This window comes from Panonychus citri, unplaced genomic scaffold (genome assembly GCF_014898815.1).
Source record: "Panonychus citri isolate SS breed McGregor unplaced genomic scaffold, ASM1489881v1 Contig00131, whole genome shotgun sequence".
Lineage (NCBI taxonomy): Eukaryota > Metazoa > Arthropoda > Arachnida > Trombidiformes > Tetranychidae > Panonychus > Panonychus citri.
The window spans coordinates 101367-125339 of record NW_026515536.1 but is presented as its reverse complement, the minus strand read 5'-3'; the positions used below and the strand labels follow the sequence as shown (position 1 = coordinate 125339).

Sequence of the window (23973 nt, the reverse complement as noted above, 5' to 3'; positions counted from 1 at the left end):
ATCTAAACTAATCATCAAATTGTCACAATCAATATTCATTATTATTACTTAAATCCAGTTCTTAAAGTTTCCTGTTGATTTAATTTTCATCTCTGCAAAGTTATTAATTGTAATCATTATCAACTGTAACTATATTTACTTTTGATTGTTGACCTTTCACCGGATTAACTAATAGTGATCAAGTTAAATCACTTCCTCATTTCTGTGAGTTTTTGTCAAAAAATATTCTGACACAATAAGCTGATGATTTGTTTTAATCATTAATTATGGTACCTTAATTGTGGGTGAATCTTCAATCAATATAAACGATAATTAAGATTAAATCATCATTAATATTGATGATTAACTGCATGAAATAATTAATCTGGTTGTTAATCATCTTCCGATTGGGAAAAAAAACAAAATGATAAACAATTAATATTAAAATTTAGAAACTCCTCTCAACTACTATAACAATTAAGACTAGAAAGAGTGAATCAAATCAACTAATTAAACTTTTACAATTAATCGTTGCTATCATAATTTAAATTGTAATATAATGTTAATTTTGATAAACATACTAAATTGTAAATGATTAACTGATTGTGATAATTGATGATTAAACCAAGAAGGATTCAAGTTAACACCAAGTAACTTTTTTAATGAAAAGTTAATTAAGTCACAATTTTAATTGTCAATTAATTTCCGAGCACAATCAAAGGTGCCAAAGGAGGAGGAGTGAAAAACAATTAGCACAATTAACACATAGAGAGAGAGAGTTTTAAACTTAAACCATACAAATTAACTCACAAGACAATTAAATATAATAGATAACCGGAAAGAGATTCATATTTCCGGTCATTACTTATCATCATCATCATCCTGTTGGTCAATGTCCAGTCAGAGTAATGAAAAAAATTCTTGTCTCTGGTCATCATGTTGACAAGTGAATCTGTTCAATATCATGATGATGACTTGATATCATTAACCATGAATAATGAAAGTTGATTGTTGAACTAAATTAATGAATAAAGTTGATTGTTACAATTTAATCCTTTCAACAATTTGGCAGCAATTTAACAGTTACGATAAACAGAAAGTATATTAGATTTTTTTTTCTTCTTAATTCTTAATCATCCAGAGAAAGTGTTTAAAAAACTTCAACTTGATTTAGCTGATTAAACAATTTAAATTGTTTGGGTCATTCAACTAAACTTTTTTTCTGCTTCTCAACAATTTAAAATTTCAACTAGGATTTAGTTTGAAATCATGTTGATTGTAATAATTTTCCTTTGATTACTATTTCTAAATGGTTGATAACCATTTAAACTTTAATAGACAATCTAATCTATGGCTCTCTTTTTTTTATCCCGTAACAATCAGTAAATTGTTACTGTTTCTGTTCACAATTTATATATATATCATTTTCCTAAAGGTGAAAGTCAATTCAACCTTTAGTATTTACTTCAACTACTGAACACTTTAAATGTCATTAGTGTTAATCATCATCACTTAATTGTCGTTTCAATACATTACAATGGTAAACAATTACATTGAACTGTAATCAACCGTTTGAATTTTTTTCTGTTACTTTCCAACTTTCACAATTAACAGGTAGCAATTTATAAATTGCTACAGAAAAGTAAAATTGGTTTCACCGTTTAAACCTCGAGATGAGATTTTTTATATTAATTAGAAGTTTTTTCTCTCTCTCAATGATTAACTAATTGTTCTCGATGGATTAATTTCAGGTGGACCTTGTGATCAGAATGATTTAAGTTTTGAGCTAATTACGGGCTTTGTTTATTCATCTTCATCGGAATCAATTGCAACTATACCGGGAACTTTACGATTAACTGATTGTCTCAATAGATGCCGATCCAATTCAACTTGTCAATCGCTTAACTTTGAGACGGGACTTTGTGTCCTTTTTAGTACCAGTGCCTCTAATCGTCCAGCCTCATTGAATAAATCACATTTTCCCGTGTTTACAATTTATGCACAGAAAATTTGTCTTGGTGTTACAATTGAACCGGTCTGCCAAAAATCGTGGGTCTTTGAAACTGTTCCAAGTCATATATTGACCGGTTATACCTCTAAATTGGCCTCATCTCCGACCAAATCAGATTGTATGGTTAAATGTTACACTGAGACCAGTTTTCAATGTCGATCAGCTAATTACAATCGAGCTACCGGTGAATGTAGTTTATCAGAAATGGATCGACATTCAATTGTTACACCATTTAGTACCGATCGTCACTTCAGATCAGCTCCTGGTCAAGAATATATTGAAAATAATTGTATTCAAGGTAAAAAAAAACGATCAATCAAATGACGATCAATAAATCAATCAGCTAATCAATTTCTAATCACTTATTTTAGAGCCTAAAAAATTGTGTGAATTTAAAACGATACGAGGACGATTATTGAAAACTGTTGATTCAGTTTATCCGGAGATTAAATCAACTGATGGATGTCGAGCTAAATGTTTACAATCAGAATTTCGTTGTTTCTCATTTGATCTTGGAGATCCAACAATTAGTAAAGTTTGTCGAATCTCTCATCTTGATTCATCATCAACTAATCACATAAACGATGCTTATTTTGAGATTCCTCCAGCAGTTTCCTATGAGCTTACTTCTTGTTACGATGGTAATAAATCAGCGACAATTGATTAACCTGACAAAAAGAATAACAATTAAGACTAATCATTGATATTCCCTCTTTATTACATTATTTATATTAGTCGATATTGTTTGCCGATCTCGAGATATGCTGACCAGAGTTCGAACCAACAGGATTTTCAATGGTAAAATTTACGGTAAATCGAAGCCCAATTCCTGTGTAATGGACATTAACAATAGTCTATCATTTGAATTATCGTTGGGCTATAATGATGTTGATTGTGCTGTTAAACGTGATGATGGTGCTAAATATACATCAGAAATTGTCCTTCAACATCATGATTTAATTGTCACCACCAAAGATCTTGGCCTATCTGTCCAGTGTTCATATGATTTGACCAATAAAACTGTGGTCAATACCGTTGTCTTTGAATCAGATGGGTAAGTTGATCAACAATAGTTGACACTTTCTTTCCGTACAAATTGTCACCAATTAAGTTGATTACAAAATGCAAACTTTTACTGTAAAATAATTAAGATTAACAATCAAGCCCCATGTCCAATATTGAAAGTATATGATCAGCAATTATTAAATTAAACGGCGGAAAAGTAATCATGATAACTTTCAACACAATTAGATTTATTTTTCATTCTCACCACAACTTTTAATAAATCAAATCAATTGATTCAGTAATCAAGGATTAACTGATATCCATTGATCAACCTTAGATCAGTAATGATAATATTGATTTTCCTGATTACTATTAATAATAACGATTGTAAATCTAATAGTTTACAATTTAAACTTTCCATTTCATGGTCAATCAATCATCAAATCTTTAATCATCGATGATAATTAACCTTGACCATCAACTTCCTTTGGTCAAGTTAAAGTTTTTCCACTTTATGATTAAATTTAATTTCTTTCCATCATATTAAATATACTTTCCTTCCTGTTTATTTAAATAGTAAAAGCAAAATAAATCATAATAATTAAAACATCAACAAGTTAATTAGTTACATTGATTAATTGATTCTTACACTTTGTATTAAGTGCTAAGGAAAAATCAACGGCCAGTATTTAATAACAATTTAATTTTTCTCATAACTCAGTTAATCACTTTTTAATCAGTCTAAAGATTTTTTAAATCATTATCATTAATATTTAATTCATCATTTAAACTGGATTAAAATTTGATCTTTTAAATTGTCCCATTAGTTTGTTGATTGTTCAACATTCAATTGTTAAAGTTGAAGTCTTGTTTTTTTTTATTACATTTCTGTAACTTTGTCAATCAAGGGTTAACCATTTCAGCAAACAACAATTAAATTTGATTTACTTTAAATTGTTATTACCCTGAATCTAATTGTTGACCAATCGTCATCATGATTTGGTCAATGAACCTTAATTATTTACATTGGATAAAGTTAAATAAACTCATTAGTTGATGTTATTAATAATCGAGTTGGTTAAATAATGAATGAAAAAATAAACAAGTTGTGATTAACATTGAAATTAATTTGCTTTCTCTGGGTAATTACAATTAACTAATCATGTAAACAATGATTATATTTATGTATATTATCAATGGTTAACAATCAACTTTTGTTTTACAACAATTTAAAATGATAATAATACATAACATTGAGAAAGATTTATTTCCTTGAGAAATTTAAATTACTCCTTTAATTTTGTTTTGTAATCAACTAAATGGTAACAATTAACATGGAGTAATTAAATCTTGTGTAATCTTTTATATTGTTTGCACACAATTGTAATTTTTAATTGTTAACAGTTAACAAGGTTTTCAAAGTTAATTGCTAATATGATTTACTTTGGTTTCTTTTTGTTATGTCATATTCAAAATCTAAATCAAAAGTAAAATTAAATTAATCATTGTTGTTATTTTCTTACAATTTGTTAATTGTTCAGTGAGATAATTGGTGCAGCTAAAGATGAAAGATTTGTCCACTCGTCGATCGTTGATTCCCCGAATGTGACAATTACCGTTACCGATAGACTTGGATCTCCAATTCGAGCGGCAAAGATTGGTGATCAATTAACTTTACGATTTTCAATTATCGATGAACCTTCACCGTATGAAATTTTCATCCGTTCATTAGTGGCCTCCGATGGAGTAGATGGAAGTGAAATTGAACTTATCGGTGCCGATGGTTGTCCTATTGATATCGCCGTGATGGGACCAATATCACGAATCAAAGGAGCGGCCAAAACCCTTGAGACAACCTTTGAAGCGTTTAAATTTCCGACCTCAGATATTGTCAACTTTCGAGCGGTAGTATCACCGTGTTTGGCCAAATGTCAGCCGATCCATTGTTTCTCGGATGGTTTTGATGGTTCAACCCAAGAATCATTTTCCTATGGTAAACGAAGACGAAGAAGACGAAATGTCCACCAATCGACACCACCACCAACAGAACAAGATCTAATTGTCCTACAATCGATTCGTATTCAAGATGGTTTCGATTTCATCGAAGGTAAAAATCAACCCAAACAAACACCAACCAAACGAGATGGACGATATGATATAATTAAAGGTAAGCCAAACAATCAAGTTAATAAATTATATTCCATTAGAATTAATTATCGATTAATTTGTTGACGTTTACCTTTTAACTTTTCAGACTCAAAAAGTATTCCAAATGAATTGAATTTATCTTCTCAATCATCGTACTCATCATTTAACTGCCTAACATATACTGGACTTGTATTAATCTTCAGCATTTTATTGATCACACAAATTGTTGTCCTAATTGCTTGGTCAATTTGCCGTTCATCTTGGTCGAGAAATGATCAACTTGAAAAATTAACTCTATCACGATCATTAACATCGACTAATCTATTAACAGCTAAATCCAATTATAACCACAATTTACATCATCATCATGGTAATTTTTCCGATAAATGTTTGACCATTCAACCATTTACCACGAAAGGATCAGCTTCATCCTCATCCTCATCACCATCACCTTCATTTGCTAGTCAATTGTATATATTACAATCAATGGATAATAATAAGTACCGTTAGAATCTGCTTTTAATTAGATTCTAATTGAAAAATATTGTTATTTATTCATCATTTGAATCACTTTTTTTTATACTTCTTCATGTCCATCTTTTTGTGCCAGTTTGATCATTTGACCAATATAACGATTGTTTCCTATTTGAGGAACAATTAACCATAACAATCAACAACAATTGACTTAATTAAATCAACTTGTAACTAAACCTCAATTAATCAATGTAATCAAATGTTTTCTTCAGTGTAAATCCTTAATGGAGAAGCATTTTTCCCCTTTTACTTTTAATTGTAAATAACATTTTCCAATCTAATATTTTCGCCTCGTGTTTAAATGTCCAACAACGACAACAATAATTACTATTATCAGGCGAGCTCAGAATCTCCCGAAGTGACCACTTCTGATGGGACAAGAGTTGTTGACAATCCATTATTTGATAATCCTGAAAAGAGTTTAATCATCGCAACAATAACTTTAATATTCCTCATTATCCTTTTATTGATACTTTGTAAATTTCGTTTTGGTTCAAATAATGTTGGTCCAGTTTCGTCTAATCAACAAGCTGATGGCAATGTCGGCGGTAGATGGCCGATGCTAGGTCCAAGACCTAAGGTGCAAAGTGAACTTTCTGAAAATCAAACGTATCCCCGATCACTTTCAACCAAATCGCTGTCCACTACAAGCCCAATATTACAAACATCAAAAGTTGTTGGACTTTCGAGTAACATATCACAAGGACCATCATCGACATTGAATCAATTTCGTATAAAATCATCGGCTTTTATTCAAAAACTTGTGAATTGGAAAGCAGATCGACTTGATGTTACATCTAAATGTCCAGAAAAATTTAACTCGATTAAAGTCGATGAAACTATCACTCGAAGGACGGAAAGTCCAAAATGCAAAGAAATCGTAACTTTATTACCAATTGTTTCACCAAATAAAATTATCCCACAAGTTACTTTGAAAGTGATACCAATAGTTGAGAAGAAAAGTAATCAAGTCTCGAAAATAAAGGTTGTATCTCAGACCAAGGCCAATTTATCGACCAAGAAACGATCATCATCATCGTCATCGGCATCATTTAAATCAAAATCTTCCAAATCAACATCACCACCACGAATTTCAATGGAACAGAAACAAAGACCAAAACAAAAATCTAGAAAATCCAAAAGCTATAGTAAAAAAATGATTGGTCGAATTGGTAATTTGAATTAATCGGTAAACAATTAAGAGTAGCAAAAAAAAACTAAAATGTAAACACAATTAAAATCGCAACACCAATCAACAAAGTTTGGTCCCGTTCCGAGTCTCTATGTGACCTATTTCCATGTAAATCCAAGCAAACCAATCAAATATTAATAAATTGTTTGTAAATATTTTCCATCAACATTTATTTTCCTAAATCTCAAATAATCAATCAATCACAATTAACGGTTAATCAGGATACTATTGATAATCAGCCATCGAGTTTTGTTTACTTTGGTAAACCATTTGAACTGTTAAACTGTGAAAAACACTAGAGTCGAAAAGAAAATTAAATTAATCATCTAATCATTTAAATTAAATATTCATCATTATAATTAATGGAATAACAATTAATTTAAAATTGTAATTGAACAAAAATGGAATCCGAAAAGAGCGGGTAACAGATCAGCTGATTGAGAATTTTTTTTCTCTCTCTCCATTTCTTACTCTTTTTTTTTGTTCTCACCAATGAGTCTAGTTGTTCACTCAATATAAAAGGTGTGTTTGTTTATTAGAATTGTGATTATGTGATTATTTGTATTCTCTGGAAACAATTAAAAGGTAAAGTTAATTGTTAATTAATTTGAATCAATCGGATGATTGTTACAATTTCTTTGGATCAATGTTAACCCTTTTCTATTTCTTAAGCCTTAAATTTTTTTCCATTTTGCTTGAGGCTTTTTTTTCTAGTCAATTAGTAGACGAAATCACTAATTGTTCAATTGATTAAATTGATTAGTTAATTAATTGATTGTTTTTCTTTCTTTCTCTATCCTGTTATGTTTATTTATGATGGTTTTGTTAATCATTTTCTCTTAATCTAATCCCAAGTTCAGCTAAATCTTAGCTGTCACTTTTTCTTACTCACCTTGATTCGTTTTTGATTACCTATTTTTGACTCTTCTTTCTTAATTTAATTGTTTCTACGACAATTTAAGCTTATTACTTGGTTCGCTTTTTTTTTATTAATCTCTCTCTACCCTTTCAATTTATTTTCTATATGTTTAGTTTGATTGATTTCTCTTTTTGTTTTATTAGCTCAATTTGATTCTAAAAAATTGTGAGTTCAATTTATTTCTCTCACCGGTTCCCTAACCTGACAATTTGGGTTAACCTTTTTAAATTTTATTTCCATTTCTTTTCTGCCTGTTGATTGATTGTTTATCTCTTTCTATTCTCATAATAAAATCTAATTAATCTCTTATTGTGATGAAATTCTCACCCTTTTACTTTTTCGTTTTATTACAGATTATATGCGATTTTTGACCTTTCAAGGATAAACATTTCAATTTCTATTCTAATTTGATTTTGGAACAACAAACACATACATACATACCTCAAACTCAAATCAACCAATAATTTGGATGCAATATGGAAGTAGATACAAATTTAGAAGGTAAGAATTAATTAATCCTCTTCTTATTATCCCCTCTTTAGAAACATAACTTTTCTAAATTCGCCTCTTGATTGAAACATTTAATTCTTAAATTGATTTCTCCATTTTATCTCACTCTCACTCTCACTTTCTCTATCCTTTGACAGATTATTCTGAGCTAATTGTCGATGCTCTGGTTAAAGGATGTATGGATGAACAAGAAACTGTCAGTAATCATGTTTGCAATATAATTGTTCAATATGGAAGTAAACACTGTTCCTTAGTTCTTGCAACTTGCCTTAATTACCTGCAAAAAGATGATGGAAGAGAGGTTTGTTCATCTAATCTAATTCAATCTGATTAAATCACTCACAATCCCTTTGCTAATTAACTCTTTTTTTCTCAAGTTCAAAACCCAATCAATTGATTTTCATTTGGATATTTTCCATTTTCCATCAATCTTCATGATGATAGTTTATCAAGATACATGATGATTTATAATATATTATAAATTTTAAATTAAACATAAGTAATTGGGTTACAATATGTTATGATTAGGATGATAAAGGTCATCATCATTTTCCAGTTTAATATTATTACCATGAGCCTATTAAATATTTCCCATATTATCATCATGTTTATTAGGATTATTTTTCCATAGTTATAATGATTACCTTGCGTGGCTGCGTAATGTTTTATTGTCAGTTGATGATTAACTTAATTGTTCCACATCATATTAATCCAGCTGGAGAATTGTTTAAATGAATTCATTATATTCCAATGAATATTTTTTTTGCTGATTTTCCAGTATATGTATAATACAATTAACTCCCTCCATTTAGCTAATCTATGATGTGATTTTCATTACTCATTAATCTTATTATTTTGTTTTTGTTTTCTTATTTTTAATTTACCCTTCAGGTACGAGTTATAAGCAAGATCAAATTGATGAGCAGTATCGAAAGGGTTTGCATTGAGTTTCTAAATAAAATTGATCCCAATACTCGAGACTCATTGACTAAATTTTGTATCACCGTTATCAACAAAGATTTAGAGGAATTAACTGATTATGAAAGATACGCCAGTGGAGTAATTGTTTGTTTGAGTAAAAATCAGACAACCGATATAATGGATAAGCTTCTTGCCCAATTTGAGCCTCATTCATCACCTCCAATTGGAATATGTAAATGTCTTGGTTCCATGGCCACAGCTAATCCATTTGGAATGATGGGTTATATTAAGGCTCTCCTTGGATCTATGGTTTCCATGATAACAGTTATTCGTAAAGATGTTGTTCGAATTTTCTTTTCCGATTGTGTTGGCCAATTTGCTGAATCTATCAAGGAATATTTGTCCAACATTGATCGAGCTCCAGATCCAGCGGTTAACAAGTCTTACTTTACGGCGGAAATTGATGCACTTTTTGAAGCTTTCTATCATGAATGGCTTAATTCTCGTAACAATCGAGTTAAAGAATCTGTTATCAAAGCAATTGGAAATATGATCTCACTATTAAGTGATAAAACATTTAACGAGGGTGTACCACGTTTCATTAATTCACTTCTTCCTATGTACCGTCGGCCAACGGTTTCACTTCCATTGTCAACCAATGATTTTGAGATTGTCTATTCTTCCCAAAGTTTACATCAAGCTCTTGAGTGTATCATTGAGAGAGGATCACCCAATTTAACTCGACCTCAAATGGAAACAATTGTCAATATCCTGTTCACCCAAACATGTGCCTTACCCGATTATCAACAGCCCAATTCAATTCGTAATCACAATGAGATTCTCCGGTCATTTGCAACCCTTAATTCAAAATACAGTGAATACCTGATTCCATGGTTACTTGCTAAACTTGAATCCAGCTCAGAATTGGCGAAAATTGGTTCCCTTACCATTTTAAAGCATTTAATTAATGCCTCTAGTCAATTTATTGTTCCCCGTTTATCAGCAATATTTAAATCACTTCGTCGTATTTTAGATGAAGAAAATAATCGAGTTCGTCGAGCAATAACTCAAGTAATTGTTACAATCGCTCACCATGGTTATCTTGATTTGGAGGGTGGACAAGCTCTGATTAAATATATTATCACTCAATGTGCTCTAGAAGAGGAAAGTGAAGAGGATTTGGCTATTCGAAGGTCATCAACTGATGTTGATACGGTAACAAATAAAGATTTACGTACAATGTCTGACAACGTGATGAATTTACTTGTTACCACCGTAGATGATATTGAACGAGTTCTCTGGCCTCATCTCTTTGAGTATCTTGTACAACCCGAATACACGGAAGCATTACCCACCCTGTGTAAATCATTGAATCTAATGGGTGAGAAGATTAAACGTCAAGATTCAACAGGTCGATTACTTCAATCATATTTCGAGAGGATCTCACATTCACCCAAACGAGAGGCTCTACTTGCCCGTCTATCAGTAATCATTGGAGATGTACCTGAGCCTCATGTCAAAGATTCATTACATGTTTTAAAACTTATTGGACCTCATATTCATCAGAATTTCTCCTCTATGATGCCAGCTCTTGATCAATTGATTGCTGAGATAAATGAACTTGAAGAATCACGACAAGAAACTTGGAGAAATAATTGTTGCAATTTTACCACCGCTCTTTTAACCAAAATTGGAAACATGGAATTTCTTGGAGCATATATTTCATCGTTAATCGCTCAGATTCATCTCTATTATCAGAAACCTTTGTTGAAAAACTTTTATCTTATCAACATGGGAAATGCAATTCGAATGTTGAAAAATAAAGAAGTGGCCAACAATGCATTGGACATTACCTTTGACACCATTGACCACAGTTCACCTCTCGAAAGGGAAGGTATCGCTTATATGGCTGGTAAATGTGCCGCCAATCATTTGGATATGGTCCTGGTCAGTTTGGAAAAGTATGCTGAGCCTCGTCGATCGACAAGTTTACTTCATTCAATCATGGATTCAATGAGAAATGGAACTGACCCTGAATTGGAACGATTAAGATCAACTATTGTTCTCAGTTATGCTTATGTTGTTAAATACGCGGAAAGTGAACTTTTATTGACGCGACTGGAAACACCGATCCTACGAACCATCAGCACTTTCTATTCACAATCAAAAGAATGGCTTGTTCAAGCGGCTTACATTACGGCGGTCAATGTAATCGCTCACTCAGTACTTCCCGAAAATTTGAAACAAATGTACATCTTTCGTAAACGTGATGATTTACTTGATGAAATGTTGACCATTTTTCGTGCACCATCAACACCAACCCATCATTGTCAATTAGCCTTGTTGAGCATTTCCAGTCTTGTTAAACATGAACCTGTCCTTTCAGATCGAGAGAAACAAACGGTCATCGATGTTGTCGGTAGAGCGGTTTATTGTCGAGTTGGTTATGAAGAGCTGCTTAAAGCCTTTAAACGTTTATTGGAAGATTTCATTATTCGAGAGAGATCATCTCTCGATATATTGATCTTTATTGTTACCCAATTAAAGACTTGGATGAATTCTCAGTCTAATGATGGTAATAGAAACGATGCTATCGATACTGTTCATCATGTGATTGAATTTTATCACGAGAATCTCGATTCATGGATGACCTTCCTAGTTGCTGGTTCACATCGTTTCGAGTCTTTTGGATCTCTTGTCGGTTTAATTATTGCACGAATTTTCGATCCAGTTCCAAATATTCGTCTGAAAGCTTTCATGTGTCTTCGGACAATCTTTAAAATTGCCGAAAAAGTGTCCAATCGTCCAATCTCCCCAGAACCATGCCTTGAACTGTTGGGCCGTTTTATCAATCACCGTGAAGATAATGTTCCCGAGTTCACATCTGAATCAATCAAAACACTAACAAGTTATTTGGCCCAACAATTGAAACTTCGAGATTTAACACCATTACCTTTATTCAAATTTCTTTTGGACGGAATGACGGAATCACTATCCGTATGCTCGTATGGATGTTCATCTACACTCTTATCATTGGTTGACCTTTACGGGAATGATATCAAACTCAATTTACCAGATTTTATTAGTTATATCGTCCAACGGATGCCTTATGTTACTCATACACACACCAAACGAGGTCTTGAGTGTATTATCACTTCAATTGGATCTCATCAATTAAACGCTCTTCTCAATTATCTTCTTGATTGTTCCCTTATCTGGTCAAAAGATCATATTCAATTATGGCTAATCTTGGTCTCTGATCCAACTTTGTGTCCAGTTATTATTGAAAAATTGTTAGAGGTTCTCAATGAATCTCAACAAGTTTTACCTCACCCACGAAAGCAAAATGTTATGGTTGCTTCGGCTAAAACTTTGGCCGCTGTCGGTGCTTTACAAGAAATTTATGGCTCTACCGTTTCATCGCCGATCCTTATTTCCCATTTTGTCAAGGTTTTCACTTCAGTTTTTGGTACCGTTGCAAATTTCCTTAAAGCAGAATACATTCCAGCCAGTGAAGTCGATCCAATCGCCTCATCATCAAATCCTTTGGCTCCAGCACCTCCACCAGCACCGGTAGCACCATCATCAAGGAAAAATTCCTCATCAAAGAAAGAGAAAGATCGTTCAAATGTATTCCCAATCAGTATCGCCGTCCTTACCCTAAAAAATGTCCTCTACAAATGTGAACGAGACAAAGTACTTAATGAGAAAATATTCTTCCTCATGGAACAAGAAGCTGAATTCCCCGAGGCGGTTACACTCCTAGCCAAGGAAATGTGTATCAAATATCCTGCTGATATTTCAAGTCTAGTTAAAGATTTGACTCCCTTCTTACAAGATACTTCACCTCAACGTCGACTCATTCCAATTGCATTTTTCTGTGAGATTTTATCAATCGATAATTATGACCAGCAAACACTGGCCGAACCTCTTCTTCAAACTCTTCTTAACATGCTCACCGATTCATCCAATGCTATCAGGAAACTTTGCATTCGAGGATTAGGTCGACATAGTTGCCTTTCTCCAGAATTGGTAAGGATCATCTAATCATTGAAATTAGTCTTTAAATTATCTTAATATTCATAACTGTTTTCTTTTCTTTTAGAATGCCAAATTATCAAGTCCTGTTATTTCAGCTTTGTTACTCGGCTTAGAGGATAAGGATGATAAAAATGATGATGTACTTCTTGAATCAATCAAAGGATTGACCAACAATCTCGTATATCTGGAAAAATCTCAACTTGAAAATCTATGTGTACCAATTGCTATTAGATTAAAATCACTCTTTGATAAGGTAAACAAACATTTTCCAAACATTGATAATTATCTTTATATAAATTCAATTGTTTGTCTTACTAATTATTGATTTTTATGCAAAATTTGTACTTGATTACAGGAAAGTAAAAACATCCGATCATCAGCAATCCATTGCTATGGTAAATTGTGTGAAAAGGGCGGCCTTCTCCTTCAAGATGTATCAACTGAATCTTTGATTCCATTAGTTGTTTACTATAATTCAAATGTTCCCGTTGTAACTGAGGTAATTACTTGAAATTTGATAATCTAAATTGTTATATTCTTTACTAAAATCATTTACTAAATTTGTTTCCTTCATTTTAGGCTGCGAGATATGCATTAGCTAATTACGATTCAACGGCCTCTGTTCAAGATCCTTTGGGTAAATTTTTCGCAAAGGTTGTTTCAGAAAAACACTTTGTTGAGCCAACCGAATTCACTCCAAGCTTAATCAAGTTCATCGTAAGTGAAAAACTGAACAAACATTATTGTAACGGTAAATTGTCATGATTATTATTAATATTAATACGTTTTCTATTTTCTCATAGGTAAGTGAATCCAAAGGACTGATTAACGATTGGATTACAGCTTTACAGCTATACTTGAGGAGTAATCAGGATAATATCCAAGCAGCTTCGATTTACATTCTTGGTCATTTTTTCGCCTTTTCTGATGAGACAATGATCGCGAAGAGATTAAAAGTAAAATAATTGGACATTTGATTCGTTTATTACGAGAATCAAGAAGTAATCCCGTTAAAATGAGATCAGCTGAAGCTTTAGCTAAAGCTTAAGGGAGGAAGCCAAAAACAAAAAAGTCCAGACACACAATTGAAATCAACGTTTTTTTATCACGATAACAACGAAACCAAACAATTACCAAAAGCAGGAAACTATTGATTAAATAAATTTAGTGTTAAAGTGAGTGCTTTACGAAAAAAATTGCCATCGAATCAACAACGAAAAGCTGATAGTTACAATTAACCGTAGGCATTATTAAATTGTGCAATCAAATAAGTCAAGTCAAAATTGGATCAATATTATATCAAGTCAATTATTGCGATACCAGTCATATCAAGTCAAATTAATGCTAATTAATTAAATGCTGTTGTCCAATGCAACAAAATTTTAAAGTTTTCAATTAACCATTCCCAACTAATTGTGGCTTCCATCCTTATAACCAAATCAAAAGCAAAATGTATTATATTTATCATCATCCTCATCAATATTATGTTAATTATTGTGTGTATTATCATTTCCGTTACAATCAGAATATCAATTTGAGAGTGATCAACTTTTTTTAATCCTAATCACACATCATTGTAAAAAGATAAAAACAATTTACTAACAATTGAAAAAAAATCAATAGAGATTTAAAAGAAATAGTTTTTTTTCTTAATAATAAAGTCCAATTAATAACAATAACAATCTAAAAATTTTCGAATCAATAATCATTTAATAATACAAGAATACTATTAGAAACCATAATTGTCCGAGACTTTACTTCAAGAAACTTAATTTTCTAGGGACGAGAACTCAAAAATGACAATTCAGATCACTCACATAAAATTTCTTGCTTTTCTTTAAAGTCACACTCGATAAAGTACAAGCACTCAGACGTCACTTCGGCTGAATTATGCCTAGTTAATATACAAAATACAAATATAATAAAATTAGAAACGGATTACTAGAATGCTAGGAATTATTTTATTGTTTTGTTTTATCACATATCATCATTTGACGTTGCCAGTTTGTGATCAACTCTTTTTGGATGATGAGTGGATATTAAGGTAGGGGAGTTGTAGTATACACCATATTTGAAACAGCTGAATGTGGGAATATTATTTTGGTAGGACTTCCATCGGGACCAGTCATAGTTCCTGGTGTGCTTACCTCAGCAGGTGTAACTGCCGACGCAATACCAGTAGTTGAAGGGGCACGTGCTAAAGATGTTCCAATGAAAGATACCAGAACTGATACAAAAGTTAGGAAAAACTGGAAATTCATAATTATGATTCGTTGATGATGAGCGAGGATGATAACTTTATTCGAATAGAAAAAATTAAAGAGAAATTTTAATTGTTGCTATTGATCAAGAAAATGAGAATGAAATTGAAAACGGTGATGTTGCTTTTAGAACAAAATATTTATTAATAATAAAATAATATTCGTTGTTGTTTAGATTAAACTGTTGAAATGACGAAGGATCTTAAAAAACTCATCCTTTTTATGTCAACCAACGAAAACTATCTGTATGTTTTAAGCTTTAAAATAGGAAATCGTATTTCACCTGCGAAAATAAGTCACAATTCAAACAAAAAGTAATTTAAATTTCTTTTAATTTGTTTGTTAACTAATTCATCAAATATTAATAGAATCCACTGTAGTTGTTTGTAATAGGTGCCACAAATAGGTTGCCAAGTTGTACCAATAAACTTCGTCTATTATTGACAATCATTTTTACCTCACAATAAACCTAACCAGTTCAGGTTGATTCTTTCGACTTTGCACCTTAAATTAACCAGAGCAATTAAAGATTTGATCAGCACCTCGAAGTTTTAATATCCCAGGACGTGCAGTTGATACAATTAAAAAACTTATATTCCTCTGAGACTCTTCCTCCTCTCCCATAATTCATCCCTTCTCTCTCTCACACACACCTTTTCTCTTTCTTTTCTATCTCATCCTCTTATTAATCTGATTAATTATCTAATTAACACTTTTTGTTGGTCAATTTAAGACCCATTTTTTTCATTAATAACTTTTGACTCTGACCACCTCTGACATTGCTTCTATTTTTAACGGGTTTAGATTTTTGAGCTCTTTCAGTTGATTTTTTGTTCTGTGCCTGTTGTAATATTATACAATATCAATTGATTGATAAAACCTGAACAGAAAACAAACCTCTTCAATTAGATCCCACTAGCGATAAATTCATTTTTCTTTATAAAATAATAGATTTTGTTAATTAGAAGAAGTAATTAGTTAGATCAGTGAAGATCAACTAATGACTTTGGTTTTGATCAGTGAAGATCAACCAAAGTCAAATCTTCACCATTTTTCATCAATATTGTTTAATTGTTTAATTGTTCAATTTTTCTAATAATTTGTTAATTAAATAAAAATATATAATATCTATTAAATTTGTGTATAATGACCAGTGAAGACCAAATAATTGTGGTGCTAAATTGTCCTGGTCAAATGACGGTCAGTGAAGACCGTATTTGACCCTTTACATTTTAACTAAAATAGTCAAAGTTGCGTCTTGTGATTTAATTAAATAGTCAGTGAAGACTAAAGATTAACTAATCAATTAAATTGTGCTCAAAAGAAACAAATTCAACCCCTTTTTAATTTACATGTAATGTTTTCGTTACATTTGGTGGCCGTGTGTGAGGGTGAATTTGGTGAACTAATTTTCGTGCAAATCTATTCTCCAATTTAATTCGAACCATAAAATGACCTTCAAATAAACGTTAAAATCGTGGTCTCAATGTTACTTTAATGAGAAATAAAAAAAACGAACAATTAACAAATCAACAACTTACAAATCAACAACTTACAAATCAACAATTAACAAATCAACCATCAAATAATAAACCATTATAAATAATAAAAATTAAAAGATCAGCTAATCAATAATCAAAAATTAATAATAATCAATTAACAATAACATATTAATAATTAATCAAATCAATTTGTATTTAAATCAAATAATTAACACACTTTACAGATTTCCATCTATCCTTTAATTACGAAAGTAAGTCTTCTTTTTTGGTATCTTTTCTCTTCTTTTTTTTAATATCGCTACTAAGGTCAGTGAAGACCAATCTTTTAGCACGATTGTTTTTTTATCTTGTTCATTCTGACAATTGATTTTCAGCGAAATCGTTAAACGTGAGGTCAGTGAAGACCCTTGCTTCTTGATTGTTTATTCTCTCCTTAGACTATAAAATGAAAAATCCTTAACTGTCAGTGAAGACGTTATTCTCTCAATACATTCAATTATCACAAATTATCATCATATTATCATACAATTAACATTTAACATATTACTTTATCAATTATGAATTATTACTCTGATCAATTTGGATTTAATCCAATCGAATTTAACCCAACAATTAACACTATTAATTCAAGCCATGTCCTGAACAATCATATCACCATTGAGCCATTCAGAGGTGATAATGAAGATTTGATTGATTGGTTGATAAACTTTGAATTAGCTTCTAGTGCTTTAGGTCTTGGTGCTATTGAGATGTTCAAGATTATTCCCTTTTATTTGCAAGGTTCAGCTCGCAAATGGTACAACGTTACCTGTAGTCCTCATTCTTTCCGAAAAATGCCTAAAACTTATGATGAATTAAGAAATAGAATGATCTCAGACCTTTGCCCAGCTGATTATCAAGCTCATCTCTCTCATCAATTTCATTATAGCAAACAAGCGTCTAATCAGCTAACGACTAACTTTGTCTATCAGATTCAAGAATTATGTTTGAGAATGAATAAAAAGATGCCAGAAAAGCTCATGATAATCTTCATCATTGAAAGACTTTTACCTCAAGCTAAATTCATAATAACATTACAAAATCCTCAAACATTAACAGAACTTATTAATGCTGCTAAATTAGTAGATAAAACCGTCAACTCAAGAATAAAGCACAATGAAAATGAAAATTATTTGAATTCAAATCAATTACCATTTAAAATCAACCAAATCAATGAGAAACCCAACTCTTCAGTTTCTTCACTTTTTCCAATTCCACATTCAAATCTAATTCATAAAGAAATCAAATTAAATAATAAGAAAGTCCAAGCAATGTTCGATACAGGTTCCGGTTTAACTCTAATCAGTAAAAATCTAGTTGATCGACTGAATTTAAACTTACAACCATACCTTGCACCTCCTCCTTTAGCTGTTAACAATAGCCCAGTTAAAATACTTGGACAAGTCAAAGTTAGAATTAAAATTTGTGACGACAAATCAGCAGTTGCAATATCAACAATTGTCCAAGTTACTGAATATTTGCCACATCAATTCGATGCTTTAATTGGTCAAGATCTAATGACAAAAGCTAATCTTATAATTGATTGTGCAGCTAAAACAATTCATATTAATAATTCAAATTTGATTAATCTCACGAGTTTACCAAGTGCTAAACATTCGTTAGAGATCGAAAGGGAAACTGAAATTATTGAAAATCTTGATCAGATCGATTCGAATCAATGCAAATCCAATGAACAGAATGAACAAGAGGAAAATTTCCCCTTTTTAGAATTAGTTGATCCTCTTGAAATACCACTAGCTGAAGAGATACCAAAATTGATTGACAAAACTGCTCACGTTAATTATCCTAATCTTTACTTGGAATCAAACTCAATTAAATGTTTATCTTCACATTTTTACTCTTCACCTTACCCGAGTTGTAATCCTACACTTTCATATTATCAACCCTATCACTATACGAAAGATAAAATCATCAACTTAAGCTGTCATAAACCTAACGATAATGTTTTCAACTGGTTGGTACAAAGAAGTGCCGACGAAATCGATAACAAATAAATTCTATGATGCCCTTCTTGAAATATGGAATTCAACCCTTTGCTTTGGCAGAGACTGCTCAAATTTAAGTCGACGGAAATGTTGTAATATTATACAATATCAATTGATTGATAAAACCTGAACAGAAAACAAACCTCTTCAATTAGATCCCACTAGCGATAAATTCATTTTTCTTTATAAAATAATAGATTTTGTTAATTAGAAGAAGTAATTAGTTAGATCAGTGAAGATCAACTAATGACTTTGGTTTTGATCAGTGAAGATCAACCAAAGTCAAATCTTCACCATTTTTCATCAATATTGTTTAATTGTTTAATTGTTCAATTTTCTAATAATTTGTTAATTAAATAAAATATATAATATCTATTAAATTTGTGTATAATGACCAGTGAAGACCAAATAATTGTGGTGCTAAATTGTCCTGGTCAAATGACGGTCAGTGAAGACCGTATTTGACCCTTTACATTTTAACTAAAATAGTCAAAGTTGCGTCTTGTGATTTAATTAAATAGTCAGTGAAGACTAAAGATTAACTAATCAATTAAATTGTGCTCAAAAGAAACAAATTCAACCCCTTTTTAATTTACATGTAATGTTTTCGTTACAGTGCCTGTACTACAAACTCTGTAGGTAGCCTAGTTTGTCTTTAATCTTCATGCGAAAAATCGTGAATCGTAATAATTGTTTGTGATGTTTGTGATTATCAATCAATGTTGAAGCAAAATTGTCACAACAATTAGAATCATTAATCATGAAACAAACTGAGAAACATAAAAGAGCCAAACATTTGTGATGATGATAAATGACAATTGATTAATATGAATGGAAAGCTTGAATTTTACCGATAAACAATCAAGAAGAAATCGAAATTACAATCAATGGGAAATTAACAATTAAGGTAAAAACTCTTGTGACCCTAATGGACAACGGGATCTCAATTGGTCAACCAGTTAAATCAAAATGTACACCAAATTTACGTAAACATATTCAGATTATTATCCATCTACTGGTGACCTGTCTTTGTGGAGGTCAAATTTACTCGATTGCTATTGATTATATGTCCGGTGAGATAACGTCAAAGGTTAACTTGACCACTCCGAATCAAATTACTTTGCCAAGTGTTTCCTTGTGTTTCCCTTTTCTTGATTTAATCAATTTAACCAAAGCTTCCGCTCTTGACGATAAATTAGATGATCTTTTATTAGAGCGGCCATTTTATGATGACCTCGGAACCCACAGAGACATGTTCACCTCAATCTATTCAATTTTGGGCAATCTAACGGTAAACCAGTTAAATAATCTTCTTAAAGATATTGACAATTTAATTCCAAAGATCAAATTAACTCCGACCTTTCGACGATTGGGTGACACCAAATCGGGCTATTATTTGGTAAAGGACAATTCTACTTGTGAGGTCACTCGTTATTCTAGACAACCGTTATTTTGCTTGACCATTAATTGTTACAATTCATCGGGTGGTCCGATTAAATTTTCCCGTCACGAAATATTTCAACCTCCTTACGACGGTCAAATGATGGCCATTGATTTAAATAATAACATATCGACCATTACAACTTCAACTACAATCATGTTTTCAGAATTTGGTAAACTAATTCAGGGCTCAGGTCAAACAGCATATCGAATAGGTTTCAATGGTCAACCACCGGGCATTTACATCGTGACCTTTAGTAAAATTGTCAACATCTTAAGCCAAGAAAACTATGAAGTCTCTTGTCGGAACTATTCAAATTATGGTTACTCTTCAAGGTTCCACTTTATTGACGCTTGTCTCAACAATTTGACCGCTTCATCCATAGGGTCAGTCTTTTATGGGACAATTCAAGCTTTAAATTACTCTCAGGCCAATCTAAGGAATGGTTATTATCAGTATTATGGTGAATATCTTACCCCTAATATAACAGAGCGAAATCGCCTAAGGAAATATTTTAAATTCTGTCGTCAGCATTGTAATCATATCGCTGATAAGCCTGATTGTGAGGAGGAAATTTATTCACCACAAGGCTATCGAACCTTAACTGATGAAGATCAAAACGGAGTTTATGTTATCCTTTTACGAGCACCAACAGCACCTTTCGAGATAAATCAATATTTTCCCGAATATACACTTCTCGATTTGATAATTTATCTTGCAAGTAGTTTAAATTTCTGGTTTGGTTTGTCGTTGATTAGTTTATCGGAAAAGTTTCTCAATTGCTATTGTGGTTTATTTACACGGCCCACAAAGAGTAGATCAGCGAAAATTAATATCGCAACCAAATCAAATAATAATAATTCACCAATTGATCAAAATCTCGGATACCAGAGTAAAGTTGCAACTAATAGACGTGCAAGAGTATCAAGAGTTAAAAGTATCAATCAACAATTACCAACAGTTTACTGGTGATAGAAAATCAAAATCAATCAATTTTTATGATTTACTATTAAAAATATTACATCAAATTAGTTGTAACTAATAAATGTAACTGGATTAAACTGTAATTTCTTTGTGGTGTTATTAAAGTGACGATGATTTGAAATTATTTTTGGCTTCTCTTAAAGCGGCCATTACTTTGATTGGATCTGTAAGTTTGGCAAATTGTTGGACAGATGATTGATTAACTCGCATAAAAGGGTTGATTAACTTTTCCTCTCCAATCGTTGATGGAATGGTTGTTTCACAATTTGATCTTCTTTCCTAATAAATATAAATAGAGAAACATGATTAAAAACCAATCGATACTATCAATACAATCAACTTACTCTCGACCAATTTAGTTTATTTTCAATATCTTGGTTTGAAGGTTCAACGTTTTTCGCAAAAACCAAATTAGATACAGTATATTCATGGCCACAATATACTTTCTGCAATCAAGAGGCATGAAAATCACAATTAGAATGATAGAATATGTAAATTAAGTTAATCAACCACATGAATTTCTGACTTACAGTTGAATCTGGTAATGAACCAAGTTTCTTGATTAGAGCTTCATACATTTGATCAGCTGTTCCTTCAAAAAATTTCCCACAACCAGCAAGGAAAAGAGTATCACCTAATTGTTTTTTCATGTGATTAGAATTTTGATTAAAATTAGATTAATGGGAAGAAAGGGAAAATAAAATTTACCTGTAAAAACAGCTCCATCGGATTCACCTGAAGGCGGAACAACATGATAACAAATGTGCCCACTGGTGTGACAAGGAGTATAAAGACAATTAACCAGCAATTTTCCAATTGTAAATGAATCACCATGATTAACTTTGTTAGTTAAACCACCAATCCTTTCATCATAACCACAAACGGTTAAACCTGAAGCCTTGGAAACTAAATCAACATTACCACCGGCATGATCCCAGTGATGGTGTGTAGTTAATACGGTTGTCAATTGAACACCCGAATCACTGACCGTTTTCAAAACCTTCTCAGGTTCAACTGGATCAACAATGGCCGCTTTATTAGTCTCCTTGTCGATAATCAGGTACATATAATTGTCGGAAAGAGCGGATAAAATTTTCACCTCCATTTGATTACCAAAAACAGTAGAGGTTAAACTATGTGATGAATGAATACCAACCAGACCACGGAGAGTTTTAACAGAAGAATAGATTAAACCTAATACAATAAATGGAACAGAGAACAATTAATTAATCTATAGGAAAAGAATTAGTCACAATTAAATTGAAAATAATCAAAAATTACGTTGTAACATGTTAGGTAAACAAGCGAGTAATCAGCTTACTCTTTGTCTATATCCTGGTAAATATTTTTTTCTGGAAAAAAAAGAAAACAAACAATTGAATCAACTAACCAACTAATCAATCGAGACAATTAACATGTACGAATAGTAGAACAATTAAACGAAACTGTAATTAAACTGTTCCAATGGAAATTACAATTGGAATCAACGAGCAACAATTAAGAAAAACAAAAGATAAACAACAAATGGAAACATGTGTTCACATGAGCAGAGAGTTTGAAGAGAAAAAAAAGAAAGAGAAAGAGAAAGGAAACAATCAAGTTAATTCAATTACGATGAGAATAGAATTAAAATTGAATGTTAATTGTTGAGAAAAAAATAATAATAAAATTAAACTTAATCAGAACAATAATAACCACGATTATTGTACTTTGTAAAAAGGGTCAAGAGTTTTTTTCGTTCAGGTGAAAATCAACTAATTGTTTCTAAATTGTTTAATCGATAAGTTGAATTGAAATTACAATTTATTGATTACATTTACAAATAAACTTTTCTCATTGGAATTATCTAATTATCTCTATCTATTCATTATTATTACGATTATTATTACCTTTAAATTACTTTTACCCCTTGGTGATTTACATAATGGTAAGACGATGATTTAAATTGTTGTTGTTGTTGTTTTTTTAATCATCAATGTGAAAAACTAAATCAAAACAAACACTGAACATGGTGATGATAAATTATTTACTATCACCTATGGTAATATAACATTGAACAGGTTAATTGTTTGAGTGTTTAAAGTTTTTTTTCCCCAATTTTCAATTACAACGATTTATTAATAGTAAAACAAAAAAGTTAAATTGGTCAAAGTTGATCATGATGAAATTGTTAATTAGTGCGTCTCGAAAATTTAACTCATTTCGTAACAATCGATGGGTCAAATTAACTTTATTCATTATCCTGATGACCGGAATGGTCTGGCAGGTCTATCGGATTAACGTTTTGTACCTGAGATTTGATACCGTTGTTGATATTCAGGTTGATCGGCAGTTTTTGATTCAATTACCTGCGTTGACCATTTGTTTGGACATTGATCTGAAACTGTTGGAACCCTTGAAGCGCATTTATCCCGATAAAGTGATCAGTGAAAATTTAACGATCCAAGAGAGATACTTATTGTATCGATCAGCGTCCATTG

The 23973-nt window shown here is 31.6% G+C and overlaps 3 protein-coding genes across 5 annotated transcripts; 2 read left to right on the top strand and 1 right to left on the bottom strand.

The window, feature by feature from the left end:
* Nucleotides 1-1705: 1705 nt before the first annotated feature.
* Nucleotides 1706-7035, top strand: LOC128390917 (uncharacterized; the record flags this gene model as incomplete). The annotated part of the gene is made up of 5 exons (XM_053350698.1): nucleotides 1706-2288; nucleotides 2362-2631; nucleotides 2726-3044; nucleotides 4537-5162; nucleotides 5250-7035. Coding segments are annotated over 5 exons (2202 nt in total), but the record flags the coding sequence as incomplete, so codon positions are not given.
* Nucleotides 7036-7293: 258 nt separating this feature from the next.
* Nucleotides 7294-14939, top strand: LOC128390916 (maestro heat-like repeat-containing protein family member 1). Its single transcript, XM_053350697.1, has 8 exons — nucleotides 7294-7454; nucleotides 8142-8289; nucleotides 8436-8599; nucleotides 9190-13251; nucleotides 13325-13513; nucleotides 13616-13759; nucleotides 13840-13977; nucleotides 14064-14939. The coding sequence occupies exons 2-8, from the start codon at nucleotides 8265-8267 to the stop codon at nucleotides 14223-14225; spliced, it is 4884 nt and encodes a 1627-aa protein (XP_053206672.1). The 5' UTR covers nucleotides 7294-7454; nucleotides 8142-8264; the 3' UTR covers nucleotides 14226-14939.
* A 6531-nt stretch (nucleotides 14940-21470) lies between these two features.
* On the bottom strand, nucleotides 21471-23016 carry LOC128390925 (hydroxyacylglutathione hydrolase, mitochondrial-like). Of its 3 annotated transcripts, none has more exons than XM_053350722.1 (5): nucleotides 22884-23016; nucleotides 22202-22687; nucleotides 22024-22127; nucleotides 21838-21939; nucleotides 21471-21772 (listed from the first exon to the last, which is right to left on the bottom strand). In XM_053350722.1, exons 2-5 carry the CDS (start codon nucleotides 22596-22598, stop codon nucleotides 21593-21595), a joined length of 783 nt encoding a protein of 260 aa, XP_053206697.1. In that variant the 5' UTR covers nucleotides 22599-22687; nucleotides 22884-23016; the 3' UTR covers nucleotides 21471-21592. The 3 variants fall into 3 exon arrangements, with proteins under 3 accessions (XP_053206697.1, XP_053206698.1, XP_053206696.1); XM_053350723.1 differs by having other exon boundaries at nucleotides 22815-22952; XM_053350721.1 differs by having other exon boundaries at nucleotides 22775-22937.
* Nucleotides 23017-23973: the final 957 nt, after the last annotated feature.